The 15,388-nt window shown below is 41.9% G+C and overlaps 1 protein-coding gene across 2 annotated transcripts in view; it reads left to right on the top strand.

The window, feature by feature from the left end:
• STK4 (serine/threonine kinase 4) overlaps positions 1 to 15,388 on the top strand; it is a 46,900-nt gene that overhangs the window by 1,639 nt on the left and 29,873 nt on the right. The window contains exons 2-10 of one of the 2 annotated variants that reach the window (XM_064391162.1): positions 977 to 1,057; positions 1,901 to 2,029; positions 4,078 to 4,192; positions 4,711 to 4,875; positions 5,261 to 5,428; positions 5,993 to 6,130; positions 6,806 to 6,934; positions 7,361 to 7,414; positions 9,191 to 9,377. In XM_064391162.1, the coding sequence (XP_064247232.1) occupies positions 977 to 1,057; positions 1,901 to 2,029; positions 4,078 to 4,192; positions 4,711 to 4,875; positions 5,261 to 5,428; positions 5,993 to 6,130; positions 6,806 to 6,934; positions 7,361 to 7,414; positions 9,191 to 9,377 (1,166 nt within the window). The remainder of the gene's footprint in view (positions 1 to 976; positions 1,058 to 1,900; positions 2,030 to 4,077; positions 4,193 to 4,710; positions 4,876 to 5,260; positions 5,429 to 5,992; positions 6,131 to 6,805; positions 6,935 to 7,360; positions 7,415 to 9,190; positions 9,378 to 15,388) is intronic. The other variant, XM_064391164.1, reaches the window with a different exon arrangement.

Raw genomic sequence — 15,388 nt, 5'->3', positions numbered from 1 at the left:
ACTTTTTTAAGTTTCTGCTTTTAAAAAACTTGAATGAGCTGGTTTAGGGAGTTTGGAGGGGGTTTTGTTGGCTGGTTTTTGTTTTTGTTTATTGTTGTTTCAGTTTTTTTTTTAGTTCACATGAAAATGAAAGAGCACTTGTTTGTGGGCTGTTGGATACTCTTACCACTGACAATAAAATACTGTTTTCAGACCTTTTTGTTATGTAGTCCTTAGCTGTTTCAGGAGGTTTGGTGAACAGCTCTCCAGTGTGGACTTAAATAAATATGATTGTGCTTCTTGTTGCTTTGTGTACAGGATCTCCCTAAAAGCTGTACTGGGGAAAGGGGGGGCACATGAAGAATCACAGCACATGGCAGGTTTTTATTCCTAGAAATTATTTCAGCTGACTCTTACTAGCAGTACTTTAAGAGGGATAGCATTAGGATCCCAAGAGTCAGATACAGTTTCCTTTTTTCTGATAGAATTTTCCTAGTATATGTCCAAGCCCATGAAGTTAAGATCTGAAGTTTCGATGTTAAAAATGCACAGGCGAGAGCAGTATTGCCTCCTGCCTCCCAACAAATGTATTCCACATAAACTCTAAGCATCAGGGAAGATGATGTTCCCTTTTTTTGGTAGGTATCCTTCCATTCCAGATATTGAAATTCAGCAGATATGTGCAATGGCTTCAAGACTGTGCCACACTGAGATGTGACCACCAGCATATAGATCCTGAAACTGTTTTCTGCCAAGAGGAGCTGTAGATTTGTGTGCCTGCTCACATTCTACTCTTTGTAGTTTCCAGTCCTTTTTTGCTATTGGATGCTAATAATATTCAGTCTCCTCATCAGGTGAAATAAACGTATTTCATAATCAATTTACTTCATGCCAAGCCCTTTGTATGTTTAAGTGGTGCTATTTATTCTTCTGTTTGAGCACAGCCCAAACTGCCATAAAATTAAATGTAATAATTTCTCTCTTCTTACCTATACAGGCAGCTGAAGAAGTTAGATGAAGACAGTTTAACCAAACAGCCTGAAGAAGTATTTGATGTCCTGGAGAAGCTTGGAGAAGGGTATGTGTTGTGTTCCAGTGGCCCCAGTGTACATTTTTCTAGGAAAACACATCTGTGTAACAGAGGTGTGTTCAGTGGACTCTCATGTTTCACTTTTGTCATGGTCCTGTTTCTGAAAGGTAGCTACTGACATTGTGACATTGTTTGGTTAATAACAGAATAAAGGATTTGATTCCCAGGAGCTTAATCCAACTAGCAGGTTATGGGTCAGCAGTAGAGAGCTTAAAAGTTTGTGAAAAATCCCAGCCTGGAGTTGGTAGAATCTTGTGGGAACTCAAGAGATTTTGTGCTTCATCCCTGGTACCTCTTGAGGAAGATCTGCCTGGTGGAAGTGAACTTGTGATGCTGTGCCCTTTGGTGAGGCAGAGCAGCATGGGAACGCTCCTGGAGTGACATGTTCACTGCCTTGAGCAGTTTGAAAAGACTGAGTTGTAAATCTGCCTGGCTGCTGTAGGTAAAGAAGCTGGAAATAAGACTGATAATATCTGACAGGAACAAGCAAACCTCTCTGACCAGAGCTGTAATTCTTACTGGTGCTCAGCTTGTACTCTGTGCTGGAAAAAGAGAAGTTTTAGGTGTTGAATTTGTGTGAAAGGCCATTCCAAAGCTATGGTCAGTGCAATGATGGTGTGCTCTTTCCTCACTGTCTAAGTTTGCTGACTTATTTTTATTACAGTATTTAAAAGTTAGTGGGCTGATTATTTGTATTAAAATACAAAATATTTTTAATAAAAGGATAATTAATGTTTTACCTGATGGTTACACTCACAAAAAGCAAAACCATAATGTGCATTTTTTTAAACATTACTATATTCAGTATTTGTTTAATGTTTTGTTTTCTAGTTCTTATGGCAGTGTATTCAAAGCCATCCATAAAGAAACGGGTCAAGTTGTTGCAATTAAACAAGTTCCTGTGGAATCTGACCTGCAAGAAATCATCAAGGAAATATCCATAATGCAACAATGTGACAGGTAAGTGTGTGCTGCAAAACCCTTTATTGGCATGCAAGGGAAAGCATCACCAGCGACCTGGCATTTAATCAAATAAGAGCCTTGGTGTTGCCTTAAATGTTTTTTTTAAAAGGCTGGACTTGTACAGTCAAGTTACCTGGTATCAAGTGAGTCCCTTAGCTGACCACTTGGGTAGTGCAGAGGTGAGACAGCAGAGGTGTGGCTTGCAGCAGGAGAGGGCACTGAGCTGAGTAACCCTGCAGTGGCTGCAGCCCAGAGCCAGCCCTGCGAGCAGCCGCTGCCTCCTGCCCGGCCACCCTCACTCCTTGGACAGTGGGAGTGTCCAATAACAGGATTTTTACACCTGCCACAAAGAGAGAGACCAAAGAAGCACCTTTTTCCATCATCTTAACGTGATGCTCTGTCCCAAGAGCTGCACAAACCGTAGAAATCTAAACAGGATCACAATATAGTCCTGAGTACTGTGGTGCATTCAAATGTGTTTAAATCACATAGTCAATTTCTGGCATAATTCCTGGATTGTGTGCTGAGCAGAGCTGCCCTGCCCACAGGGGTGGCGGTGGCTTCCCAGCAAGGCCTAGAGAACTGTTAGAAGGAGGTTTTTTGTTTCCTTTTTAAAGGGCGCGTGGATGAGAGGCGCTAATGCATGGCTGCTCTTGCGTGTGCACAGCCTCCCTGCTGTCCCCTGCTCCTGTGGCAGGGCTGTCCTTCCTGCTGTCCTGCCTCTGCAGCTCTGCTGCAGTGCAAGCTGTCTGCTGGTCTGAGCATCCCCTGAAGAACCTGCTGGCAGCTCTGTGGCCTGATGGTTCTTGTTGCCCTTTGTGCATGTTTTTATAGGAAGAGATGCTGCAGTGACTTGGCCAGTGAAGAGCTGCTTGTGGGTGGGGGAGACCCTCTCAAAGTCCAAGGCTGAAGGTTTAAAATACACTCATTTCTTCTGGTGTTGTGAATTTGGCCGTAGGAAACACTACTTTGAAGGACTTCCTGCGTGGAAAGCCATTTAAAATAAATTACATGAGCAGTATAAAACTGTGGTCCCAGTCACTTACTCTATTGCATTACACTCTCAATGTAGTTAAATGAAGATGACTTAGGGGCAGGCAGCAGAGTGTATCTTGAAAAGAAATTGTTCCTGAAAAATCTTAGTGTGTAACTTGAAATGCATTACTACTTTCTCTTAAATTAAATATTAGTATTGTAAGGCCTAAAGTGAGACCTCAGAGTTGTGAACAGCAGAGGGAGTGAATCACTGGAGCATCACATTTTCTGTGCAAGCATTAAGGGACACTGTGCAGTGTGACTGACTCGCTAGTTTTAAAGCTTTTTCATTAGAAAATGCTCAGCAGAGAATAGATTAAACACACTTTTGTTCCTTAGCTCCATTCCCAGCAAATCAGAGACAGTCTTTCTGTTAGTTTCTGCTTTATCTTTTCCAGAGGACACATGGTTTTTCTGAGCAGTGTACTTTACTGGGTTGTTTGCTATTTGGGCAGCCAGATTGCTGACCGAGACAGAGTCTTAGGTTATGCTGAGATGCTAAAATATATCCTGGACTAAATCAAAGAGACAAGTAGGTTCATGTGGCAGTGGAGGAACATTTGTCTAAATGAGCATGATAGTTTTTTTCCAGCAAATTGTGGGCTTTATTTATTATTTCTGCTTGTTTGGAAATGTTCTGCAGCACCTTTACCAGGGGCTGCTGTGGCCTGTTTCCCATTCCTTGTCCTGCCCCAGCAGTGACCCTGCTGTAACCTGGTTCAGACTGAAGGCTAATCACCCCTTGTTTCCGTGGGATTTGCTGGACAGTTCAGCTCCCTGGAGTGACTTACTGGCAGGTCATGTGAGCCCTGCTGTGGGAACAGGCTTGGCAGGACTGGGGAGCCCTGTGCAGAATTCAGGGTGTTCTGGAATACTTCTGCTCTGGGTTTCAGTGGCACTTCAGCACTGAGTTTCTAAAGCATACTTAGGGTCTCTGCAGTGTACTGTGCTTATTCAGTGATGCTGGCTCCTGGTGTTTGACCCTTTGTTTTATCCTTCTTCTTTCCTAGTCCTCATGTGGTGAAATACTACGGCAGCTATTTTAAGAACACAGACCTGTGGATAGTGATGGAATACTGTGGTGCTGGATCTGTGTCTGACATTATTCGGTTACGAAATAAAACTGTACGTGTGTCCCTTCTCCTTTGAGTGCATGGGTGGGAGTGTGGGTGTCCAGCAGCTCAGGGAAGCTGAGTAGTTAGGGCAAAATTCTCAGTGTTCAGTGCCTGACACAACCATTGGCCATAATTTGAGATGCAGGTCCTTTGTTACTCTGAAAACAAGAAAACTGACTACACTGAGTTTTGGTTATCTGGACAATTTAATTGGTGTGTTGGTTTTCTTGAAAACCCAGACTGATTCCAAGTAAGACCCTACTTTGCCTTACTTTGATTATTGCAGGATAAGAATTACTAGTTGAGAAAAGGTTATGGCATATGAAATGAGGTGGTGTGTTTATGTTTGCTGCTTGTGATCTAATTCTGCTACGTAATTCTGTAAATCACTAATTCCCCATCGGTATGGCCACCTTTAGTGAAGGCAATTAAGTGGCAATTAGTGAATCTCAGTAAAACACAGACCAAAGCACAACAGAGCTGTGTCTCAGCCACTGGTATGTTGGCAGTAACTCTCCCTTTCTCCAGCTCACAGAGGAGGAAATTGCTACAATAGTGCAATCAACTCTGAAAGGACTCGAGTACCTGCATTTTATGAGGAAAATACACAGGGACATCAAAGCTGGAAATATATTGCTGAATACAGAGGGACATGCTAAACTTGCTGACTTTGGAGTGGCAGGACAACTTACAGTAAGTAAAAGCTAAAAACATTTCAGTTTATCTTTTTAACCTGTGTGTGTGATGGGACTGTGGAGCTGGACAAATTGTTCATAGCTGGTTTTCAGCACTTTGCATCAACATGAGATGCTAAACCAGCAGCAGATTAGAGCAGATCTTCCTCTGTGGAAGCTGTTACAACTAAGTAATGGTTTGCAATAGCATTTGCTGCTTTTTTTAGTATACTTTTAAGTTCAGTGATTTATCTTTGCAGACTTCTGTATTCTAGTCTTGCTGAGTCTAATAATCTGCATGCGTGCAAGATAATTAAGGTGATAATTAATGATGATTAATCATTAATGACTGTTTGTGGCTAATACAGTTGCCATTGTCTGGATCTTTATCCTTTTCTGCTCAGGACACCATGGCAAAGCGGAACACAGTCATAGGGACCCCGTTCTGGATGGCTCCAGAAGTGATTCAGGAAATTGGGTATAATTGTGTGGCAGACATCTGGTCCCTGGGAATCACTGCAATAGAAATGGCTGAAGGAAAGCCACCATATGCAGATATTCATCCCATGAGGGTAAGGACTGTGGCCTTAAATGTATTGCTTTATGGAAAGGTTTGATATCATAGCTGGCTGAATCATATATCAGCATGCAATCTTGTTTTTAATCTATAGAACAAGTTGTTTTCTGTCAGTTCTTTGTACTGTTGGTTAAATGAAAAACGGGTCTTTGTGAAGAAGAATCTGCATGGGAATAAAAAAAGCACAATTCTCTTCTGTTAAGACATAGCTGGTGCTCTGTGTTGGATGTGAAGGATATTTTCAGCTGGATTATCCAAAGTGGATTTTTTTTTCTTTGTTTTTAATGCAAGCACAAATTTTAGGGACTGAAAAATGTCAGATTCACACTTTTGGGGCACATAATGGCTCAGCCAGGTGAGCACCTAGTGTGAAAAGTCTGTTTTCCTGCTGCTTCATCCCTGTGAGCAGATTTGTGTGTAATATTGGCACAAACTCCTCAGAGGCAGCACCTGGAAAAGTCCACTGTTCTTTAGTACCAGTGTGTGTTTGGGTGTATTTATGTTGAATTGTTGGTTTTAAGCTGTGTTGTGGAAATCTGAAATATTCTTCTGCTTTCAGGCCATTTTCATGATTCCTACCAATCCACCTCCAACGTTCCGGAAACCGGAGCTGTGGTCGGACAATTTTACAGACTTTGTGAAGCAGTGTCTTGTGAAGAGCCCGGAGCAGAGGGCCACTGCCACACAGCTGCTGCAGGTCTGCTTTTCTTGGGAGAGCATAAGCTCTGGGGGAGGCCTGCCCAGGCTAGGCTGTGCTCTGTGCCTCTTGAGATGTTGGTTTCATTTCTTGATGCTCCTGCTCGCTGCAGATTTTACTTTTTAGTAACTCACTATGAAAAATTTCACACAACTTCAACTTCTCAGTTCTTCTCTAAGAACCAGTCTGACTTCAACTTCCTTTGTCTTCTCTGAGTTGTTTTTGTTGTTTTGGCTTTCAGAGTTTGTTGTTGGTTTGCTGGTTTTGTTTGGTTTGGATTTGTTGTTTTACTTTCAAATTCCCACTAGCACTGCCAAGAAAGTGTCTCTTAAAACACAAAACAGGGCAGGCTAAGTGTAAGTGGTTGCTCAGAATGTTCCAGGCATGGTAATGGTCTGTGTAATTGGTTCTTGACAGCTGAGCTAAGGAAAGAAGTGAGTAAAGCTGTGGGTAGTGAATGAGCCCAAGGTCTCACATCAGTTGTGCCCTTGGAGCTTGATCTTGTTTGGAGGGTGGAAGTTCTCCCTCCTGTGCCAAACAGAAGGACTGGATCTTTATTTTAGTAATGTTTCGAGTTAAACCTTAATTTGATTTGAAGTAGGCCATAGTAATAGTGTTTTACTGTTCTCTCCTGCTTTGGATGGAGTGCTTATTTGTTTTTAAAATATTCCTCAGCATCCATTTGTTAAAAGTGCCAAAGGAGTATCAATTCTGAGAGACCTGATTAATGAAGCAATGGACATCAAGCTGAAACGCCAAGAGGCACAGCAGCGTGAACTCGATCAAGAGGATGAAGAAAATTCAGTGAGTATTTAATAGCAGCAGTGGGCAAAGTCCAAACTCTCGCTCCTTTCATAAGGCTTAACTGCTTCAGGTTTTGGTTTTGCAATATTTTGTCCAATTGCCAGTGGATTTGACTTAGTTTTGGAGTTTTCTACTTTATGACTGTGTAACCTGATGCTTGGTCCCTGCTCAAGCTGTATTTGAGTGGGACAGGCAGCATGTGTGGGGTATTGTTCACCTTACAGTGTAGCTTGAGGCTGGGCTACAAAGTGCTGTATGCAAAAGACTTGATTCATTTTCCCAGTTGGATTATATTATTTATGCAGCAGTGAGAATGTTTTCATGGTAGATTCAGGTCTTAGACTTCTCTCCTTGTACAGAATAATAATATCATCTCTGATGCACTGTGATATAAGTCTGTTGTGTTGTTTTACTGTTGTGCTTTAGAACATCCCTTATAGAAACTTTCTTCTACACAAGAGCAACCGACAGAAGCCTGAGGTGAGGGCATGGGAAGTGTTCAGGGCTTGCTGTGAATTCCAGTTTGGCTCTTTGTTTCAGTGGTTACAGCATGTGGATTTGGGAAGCATGTTGAAAGCTGGTTTTTGAGCCTCTGCCTGCTTCAGCCTGAGTAAATGAAATGGGCAGCACAAGGCATTGTATGCCAGCCCTGCTCAGGGTGACACTCGGGCAGCATGGTCCACGGTGTCTGTGCTGAGCACATTGTGCATTGGTTTTGCAGTCTAGGACTGGGTATTTATTCAGTGTGGAAGTAACTTTATTGGTCACGTTGCCATGATGTCAATTCTACGAGTACTGTTCCTACCCTGAGTTTTGTCTTTGCCATCCCTTTTTCATTTCTGACTGATCTGGGGTCACAGTGCTGAGAGGTGGTGTCTGTGTGGTGGAGTTGAGTCCTCTCTGTTGGTGTGTGTGTTTTCCTGAAGCTTCTCTGCTCCGTGTCTGCTAGCAGAAAAGCTTCCCAAACACTTCCCAAGTGATGTGAAAACTTCTGATGCAGTCCTTTGTTAAATGATGTGTAGCTAACAAATTTATTACTTCCTCTCACCCACTCGACTCCACACAAAATTAATTCTCCTCTATTAGCATCTTGTGTAGTTTTCTTCTCTTTTGCTATTGGTTTTGAGGTTGGGGAGTAAATTTTATAGACACTCTTGACACAATAGGTAAAATGCTGCTGGGAGCACCAGCACATGGAGAGGTGACTTCTCTCTTTCCATGACATTGAAATGGAGTGTTACAGTTTGATGTGCAACACCTGTGTGCTTTCCTTCTAACACTAACACAGATCAGTAAGGCCATGGTCACATAAAGAATGTGAACTTCATCCTGAGAACAAAACAGGAGCATCTCATCTAAGGTGAGATGCCTAGAAACTCTTTTGTAAACCTAGAAAGGGACTTCTGATCCTGCAGCTGGATAGCTGGTCCACATTTTGAAGAAAACCAAATGGATTGTGGAAATCTTGACCCTGTTCCTCATGAAGTCCTAGTCACAATGCACACTTAGTGAAGCACACAGCACCTGATGGAACTGCCACCTTTGGCTAACATAACTCTGCCAAGAAGTTGCTCTGCCAGAATTGGTTTGAAGAGGTTGTGTTTTCCTATAGAATCAGTCTCCTAGCCTTGGCAGCAGTAATTCCAACTTTTGTTATTAGTCCCTTTAAGTAATTTTCATTTTAAAAAGTTACCCAACTTTGAGCATTTGTTTGAATCCTTTTTAAAGATTTGCAAATGTAGTTAATTTTTTTTCCAGTGCTCCTGAAGTTTATAATGAGTAAAACTACCTAAATGTTAGAAATAGAAAAAAAACAGGGTGAGGGGCTTTTCTTTCAATGTGCCACATACTCTCCAGACTTAGAGCTGGTGACTCCTCAGTGAGCTGCACCACTGGAGACTGGGTTAGGGTCAGCTCTCAGAAGTGCCTGCATGAATAGAAACACTAATGACTGATTGAGTGCTCTAATCTACTCTTACAGACACTTCACCAGCTCAGAAATGAGATACAACTTGCACTGAGAAGTTTCTGCTGATTATTTATCTGTTCTCTTATCGTGCTGGCAGAAAAGCATTCGTTAGTTTTCATTACCTGTTTGGAGATGACAGGGAGAGAACAAAGTGCATAAACCAAACGTTGCTTCTGTGTGTGTCTGTAAAAACCTCTGAATTAGTGTGACTTGCCAGTGTCCTTAAACACAGACATTCTTCATGGCACTTCATCACTAAAATCTGTATTTGTGGCATGTTTGAACAGGAGGAGGATGAGACGGATTCGGGCACCATGGTGAGGGCGAGTGGAGATGAAACTGGCACAATCAGAGCTGTGAACACCATGAGTGATGGAGCCAACACCATGATAGAGCACGATGGCACCCTGGAGTCCCAGCTGGGCACCATGGTCATCAACACCGAGGAGGAAGAGGAGGAGGGCACCATGAAAAGTAAGGAAACATCTCTGACTTCTAGAGTATTACTTAAAGCTTCCTGTGGGCTATGATATGTATTCCCAGCCTGCTTTGATATTTTTGGTCGATTATTGTGGTTTTTGGATTAGGGAGCCAAAACTCTTAGGTCAGTGCCCTCTGAGAAACCTTTCTAGGCCCAAGTTTCAAGCCATGCTTTGTAGTCTTGCACTTGGTATAGCTGAAGTGCACAATTTCCACAAGCTTTTGTGTTAATCAAATAAGATCTGATTCTGGCTGGTAGTTTGGGGTGGTTTTGTGTCACTTCTATTTTGCTGGTTTTGTATTTTTCACGGAATGTAGAGGGGAACTCTAACAAGGGGTTAATCACAAAAAGCGTGTTGCTTTAGGTGATGATCTGGCTGTAACCTGGCCTCTGAAAGCAGTAACTCCTCTGTTTTAGGAGTGATGCATTCAGTGAAGAGACAGATTTATGAAATGACAAGTACATTGCAGGCTTCCTCATGGCAGGACACGCCGTGGGAGGGGTTGGCATCTCTCTGGAGTGGTGTGCTGCTTTTTGCTGCTGCAGTCACTGAGCACAGCCCAGTGAGCTGTGCTGCTGTTTCAGACATTCAAGTTGAAATCCATGCTGCCCTAAAACAGGAGAGCTTACTAAAGCCACAAGCCTTGTCAGAGGATGCAAGATTTAAAATTATGTGACTGATAAGTCTTACAGCTTGAGCTGCAAAAGGGTTGAAAATGTTTCTTTGATTAAAAAAATGGCAGGGAGAGCCTTGCTAGAAAAGTGTGACTACAAGAAAAGGAATTTTTCTGGATTATGGGTTTTCATAGAAGTCCATTCCCACTGTTTAGTTAACCTCCCAGTCCTGAGGCAGAGGTAGTCAGGGATGACTCAGTGGCCAGCCTGGATGTTTGTGTGCTCAGGGACTGGAGAAAGTGCTGACTGAGGGCTTAGCAGCACTCAAGTATGATCATCACATGCAAGGCTTGTTCTTCTGGCACTGGCACTGCTTCCAAAGCCTTCCTTGGCCATCTGATATTGAACCTTTAGCTGTTCTTCACAGGAGTTTGGAAAAAGCCTTTCCTCAGGAATATCTGTGCTGAAAGCTTCTTCCCTGTCAGGGCCCTTTGAAGCTTGTGAAACAATGGTGGGTTTGAGAGGGAGATTTCAGCAAAATCCCTTTAAAGATTTTTCCAAACTTTGATAAACATGATTCAGCTCATTAAAACCCAGAGGTGTCAGTCCATGTAGCAGCTTGGGGCAGCAAAGCAATGGTGTGGTGGAACAAGGTTGGTCTAGCAAGGAGATGGATGGAGGCTTAGAGCAGCAAAAATGTCACCCAAAGAAAGGGACATTTTAACAGTCTTGTATTTGTGGGGTTCTCAGATGAAGGAAGATGCATCCGACTCCATGTTCTCAGAAGGCTAATTTATTATTTTATGATACTATATTATATTAACGAATACTAAACTAAACTATACTAAAGAATACAGAAAGGATACAGACAGAAGGCTAAAAGATACTAATAAAAAACTTGTGACTCTCCAGAGTCTGACACAGCTTGGCCCCAACTGGCCAATAAGTGAAAATAATTCACACCAGAAACCAATGAAACAATCACCTGCTGGATAAACAATCTCCAACCACATTCCAAGGCAGCAAAACACAGGAGAAGCAAACGAGATAATATTGTTTTCCTTTTTCTCTGAGGCTTCTCTGCTTCCAGGAGAAAAATCCTGGCAAGGGGGTTTTTCCAGAAAATATGATAGTGACACAACAGTAGTAAATAAACCTGGTGAAGCTGCAGGCTCTTCACTAACAGACAGCACTGGTAGTTTCTGATCCTCAGTGTGCATTGTTGCATTTCATGGCTCACAGTATCAGAGGTTTTGCTGTCTGGTGCTCCTGCACTGCCAGCACTGTGGAAGTAAAGCACCTCTTGAATTTATCTCTTGTGTTTGACATGTGCTTATCTTCTCACTATCTTTTTAAGGCTGCAGTGCTTGTAACTCAAAGCGCCTGGTGCTGTGTGTGAAGTGCTGTTCAGAGGCTTGAGGAGATGCCTTTGATAGTGTCTGCTCAGCAAGGACACGCTCAGGTTTTGAGCAGAGTGAGGTACAGGGAGCACAGGGCAGCTCTACCCTCAAGAGGGAGCTCCACAACAAGCTCTGGCACCTGACTGCAAAGTGGAGATTTTATTTTAAACCCTCCTCAGCCTGCAGGCTCCTTACAAACTGCCTGCTCCTCAGCTGCTGCTGGGCAAGGTGTTCACAGCCAGGTTGTGGCAGAGGTGCTGCAGCAGCTCTGGAGGTGTTTGGAGCCCTGGAGGGGGTGGCTGGCACTGGGACCACTCCATGCCCATGGGCTTCACACAGTGCTGCCCAGTGAGCCCACTCTGCAGTTATAATAATGCATTTTGCAGGTTATTCTGCATTTTGCCTGCTTGTAGCTTCATTCCAGCAAATCTGATGTTAATGAAAGTAACTTTATCTTAACACCCTGTTCTCCTCCTTTGGTGGTGTAACTCTGAAATGCTGGCTGCTGCACGGGGCACTTCTCAGTTTGTTTTGGGGATGCAAGGCAGTGTCTCTGAGCAGCTTGCCCTTTGTGAGAATTCCCTGCAGCTCCATTCTTTAGCTTGCCATTTACATATTCATAACATTCAGTTAAATGCATTTAGCCCTAAAGCTCATCACCCTGCTGCAGAACCCTCTGGAGAAAGTGCTTTTTTGTAATCTTACATATAAATATAATAATGCTGTTTGAGAACAACTGAGTTTTAAGGAGCTTCATTGAATCATTTTTAAAGACACCTATTTTTTTTTTTTGGGCAGTTTGTCTTATGACTCATAATAGAACCTATTTTTAAATCAATAAAAAACTTCTGGTTTGTTTTTCTACATGGCATTATAGCTTCCCTAGGTGTCCTGGGCTTTTTAACTGCAGGTTTCCGAAGTTGTATTCTAGCCCTTCTTTCTAATTAAAAAGAATAAATCTGTGTCTTAACGAGTTTTTTGTTTGGTTGTACTTCTTTTTAATGTAAAAAGTGTGTAAAGTGTTGTATTTCAGTGTTTTATAGATAGGATTGTCCTAGAAATCTCTAGCAAACAACTTCCAATAGCCTTGAAAGTGCAAATAACTTTCAGTAGACTTGAAAGTGATTCTTGCATAAATCAGTTTGTGACTTTTTAGGCTCAGAGGAATCTCAAATTCCAGTATTTTACATTGTAGGGGAAGTTTTGTTTTGCAGTCAATTGAGCTGTAATTGTGTTTGCTTAAATTCTTTCCTTTGCTTGGTTTTATTCTGGGCACTCAATATAAATAGTCAGGCATCATTAAAAATGTCACTGTGACATTCTGTTACACATTCTGAAGGCACTCAAGTGATTGCCTGAGACTGCAGATACTAAATTGTGCTGCGACACATTTTACTTCTAAATCGATTGCTGAAAGATTACTTATGGATTGAGTTAAACAATTCCAGGAAAACTTTAAATGGAGCTGGAGAACTACAGATGAGCAATGATTTGTGATAACAGACATTTCCATTGTGCTTGAGAGCAGGAATAACTTTTGAGCTGTTAATATGTCTGGAAATGTCCTTTTTAAATTTTACTATGAGAGAATATATAGTGATAGTAAACAGTGAAGCATGTTTTACTCTTTATGCTTTTACTCTTCCTTTTTCTGCTTTACTTGCTGTACTTGTTTAGATAGTGGAATCTTGGCATGAATTTGTCTCTTTGATTTAAAGAGTGGAACATAATTTTATAATAATGTTGCCTTCCTTGAACACTGCAATATGATCAGATCCAAGTGAAATTGGATCTAGTTTGTCTAGTACTATAGTCTGCCCTATTTTCTCTGTTAAAGTACATCTTGCTTGTTTAAGCATCAAATAATTGGTGAATGACATTGGGGAATGCAGAACTGGCAGCAGCAGTGTGAGTTGGGCTGGCTGGTGCTGGGGTTGAGATGAATGAGGAATCTGGAAGGAAGGATTGTGGCTGTGGGGTTCTTGTTCATGTGGCACACATTCAGTACAGGGTCTGGTGCAGAAAGAGACCAGAAGCTTTAATAACACTGTTGTCTCTGCCTTGATAATGTAATGTGCTGGTAAAAATTCTTTACAGTTTGTAAATGTTCAAAATTAAAAAAATCCAGGCTTCACTCTCACACAGTTTGAGGTGGCTTGGGTTTTGTTGTGCTTTTACTATGCCCACACTGCTAAGCATGGTTGTGTCATTTTAAAAAAGTATTTCCCCTTTTGAGGGGGAATTGGGCTTCATTAGCAAATTAAATGAGGTAAGATGCAAACTTGGCAATTTCCTATTTGAAAAATGATTCAGAGTCAGCTTGTCATCTCGGTGGCTGTGTGAGACATCCAGTGGGTGACACTTAAACCTGAGCCAGAGAAATGTTTCTGCCAAGACTCAGGAAACATTTTTTCCCCGTGAATTAACCTGAGATTTTTCACATAAAGCAACGTAAAAAACCTGCAGTGTGAGCAGCAGAATGAGAATGGCTGGCAGAAGGATTATGTGATTGCATTAATATTGTAATTGACTAAAGTATTACTGTGTACAGCTGAGGTAGCTATAATATCATTAGTTGTCCAGGAAAGTGCAGTGGCGCGTTATCCAAATTGCTCATGCAGCTGCTGTGGAGAATAACTCCACATCTTGTCAGGATTTACATCATGTATGCGTCAAAGATACTGACCAAAGTTCTTATTTTGCCTCTGGTTTTCTCCATGGACAACAACAGCTCTTTGCAGCAGCTTCCCACTACTTAGTGTTATTAATGTCCAGTGGTGCAGTCCTGTGTTTAAAGCAAATTGCTCCATTTAGTCATAATTGAACCATAAAACACTCCCAGCATTATAATGCATTTAAATAACATGCTGCTGATACAAACTCCTACATTGATTAAATTGTTCTCGAACTGTAGGAATCATCCTACTGCCACTCTTGGGGTGTGGAGAATACAGATCTGCACAGAGAAATGTTCTGTTGCTTTTTGACTTTTCATAGCAGCCTTGCTGGCAAGCTTGACATAAACAGTGGCCAGCAAAATTTGTTTAAGAGTGTGAAGGTGTGTGAACATGTAGAAAGCATTTCTGAGGGATGGGAGGTGTTGTGTGTGCTGTCATTTTGTTGTGGGGTTTTTGTTGTGTGTTTTGTTTTTCTTTTTGAGCACTGGCCCCAGTAATTGAAATACTGGCTCTGTGCAGGCTGGAGAATTAAGGGAAGTTAACCCAGGATCTAAGGGGGATGCTTGTCTGCCTTTGGTTGTCCTGTACATTTGACAAAGCTTCATTGCTAAGACAAAGTAGTTATCTGTTTATCTTGTCAGAGATACTGAAATTGGAAAGAGGATGTATGTGTTTAACAGAGCTATTTTTGCTGGTTTTAACAGTTTATTACTGAGCACTCCTGTATTTAGTTGGAAAGTAGGGGATTTTTTTTTTTTCTGGACAGAAGCAATTTTTTTGGAGAAGACGGGAGATGTCATTATCAGGGTCCTGAGCACGGTGCAGGGGGCAGTGTACTTCAGGAGACTCAGCCAAGAGACAGAGTAGTAGTAAATCACTTACTAAGTACATCTCTGTCCCATGCACATTCATACATTTGCACATACAGGCAATCTGGAGCCTACCTGTCTCTTCTAAGAATAAACTCACTCCCTACTGGATCAAAATAAATCCTGCAGAAAGCCTTACTCCTAAGCAGGAACTAAGAAAAATTGTAAACTCTTAAATTCCTTCATTGCAGAAGTTCAAAACCAAATTTGTTTCTAGCAGCAGATTTTCAAGCTTCAGGGGAAAAAAAAATGTTCATTGCAATGTTGTTTTCTGTTCTCTCTAGATAAGCAAATGAGTTTCTGGCTTATGAATAGAAAGGGAGTTAGGAAGTGCTTGCTTGGTTCTGTGCCATCTGGGGAGCCTGAGCTCTTACCCACAGGTGCTGGATGTGAAGACTACATCCCTGCTGATGAGGTTGTTTCTCATTAAGATTTATGAGGA

The sequence above is a fragment of the Passer domesticus genome, chromosome 16 (genome assembly GCF_036417665.1).
Source record: "Passer domesticus isolate bPasDom1 chromosome 16, bPasDom1.hap1, whole genome shotgun sequence".
NCBI classification, from domain to species: domain Eukaryota; kingdom Metazoa; phylum Chordata; class Aves; order Passeriformes; family Passeridae; genus Passer; species Passer domesticus.
This window is presented reverse-complemented; position numbering and strand designations above follow the sequence as displayed.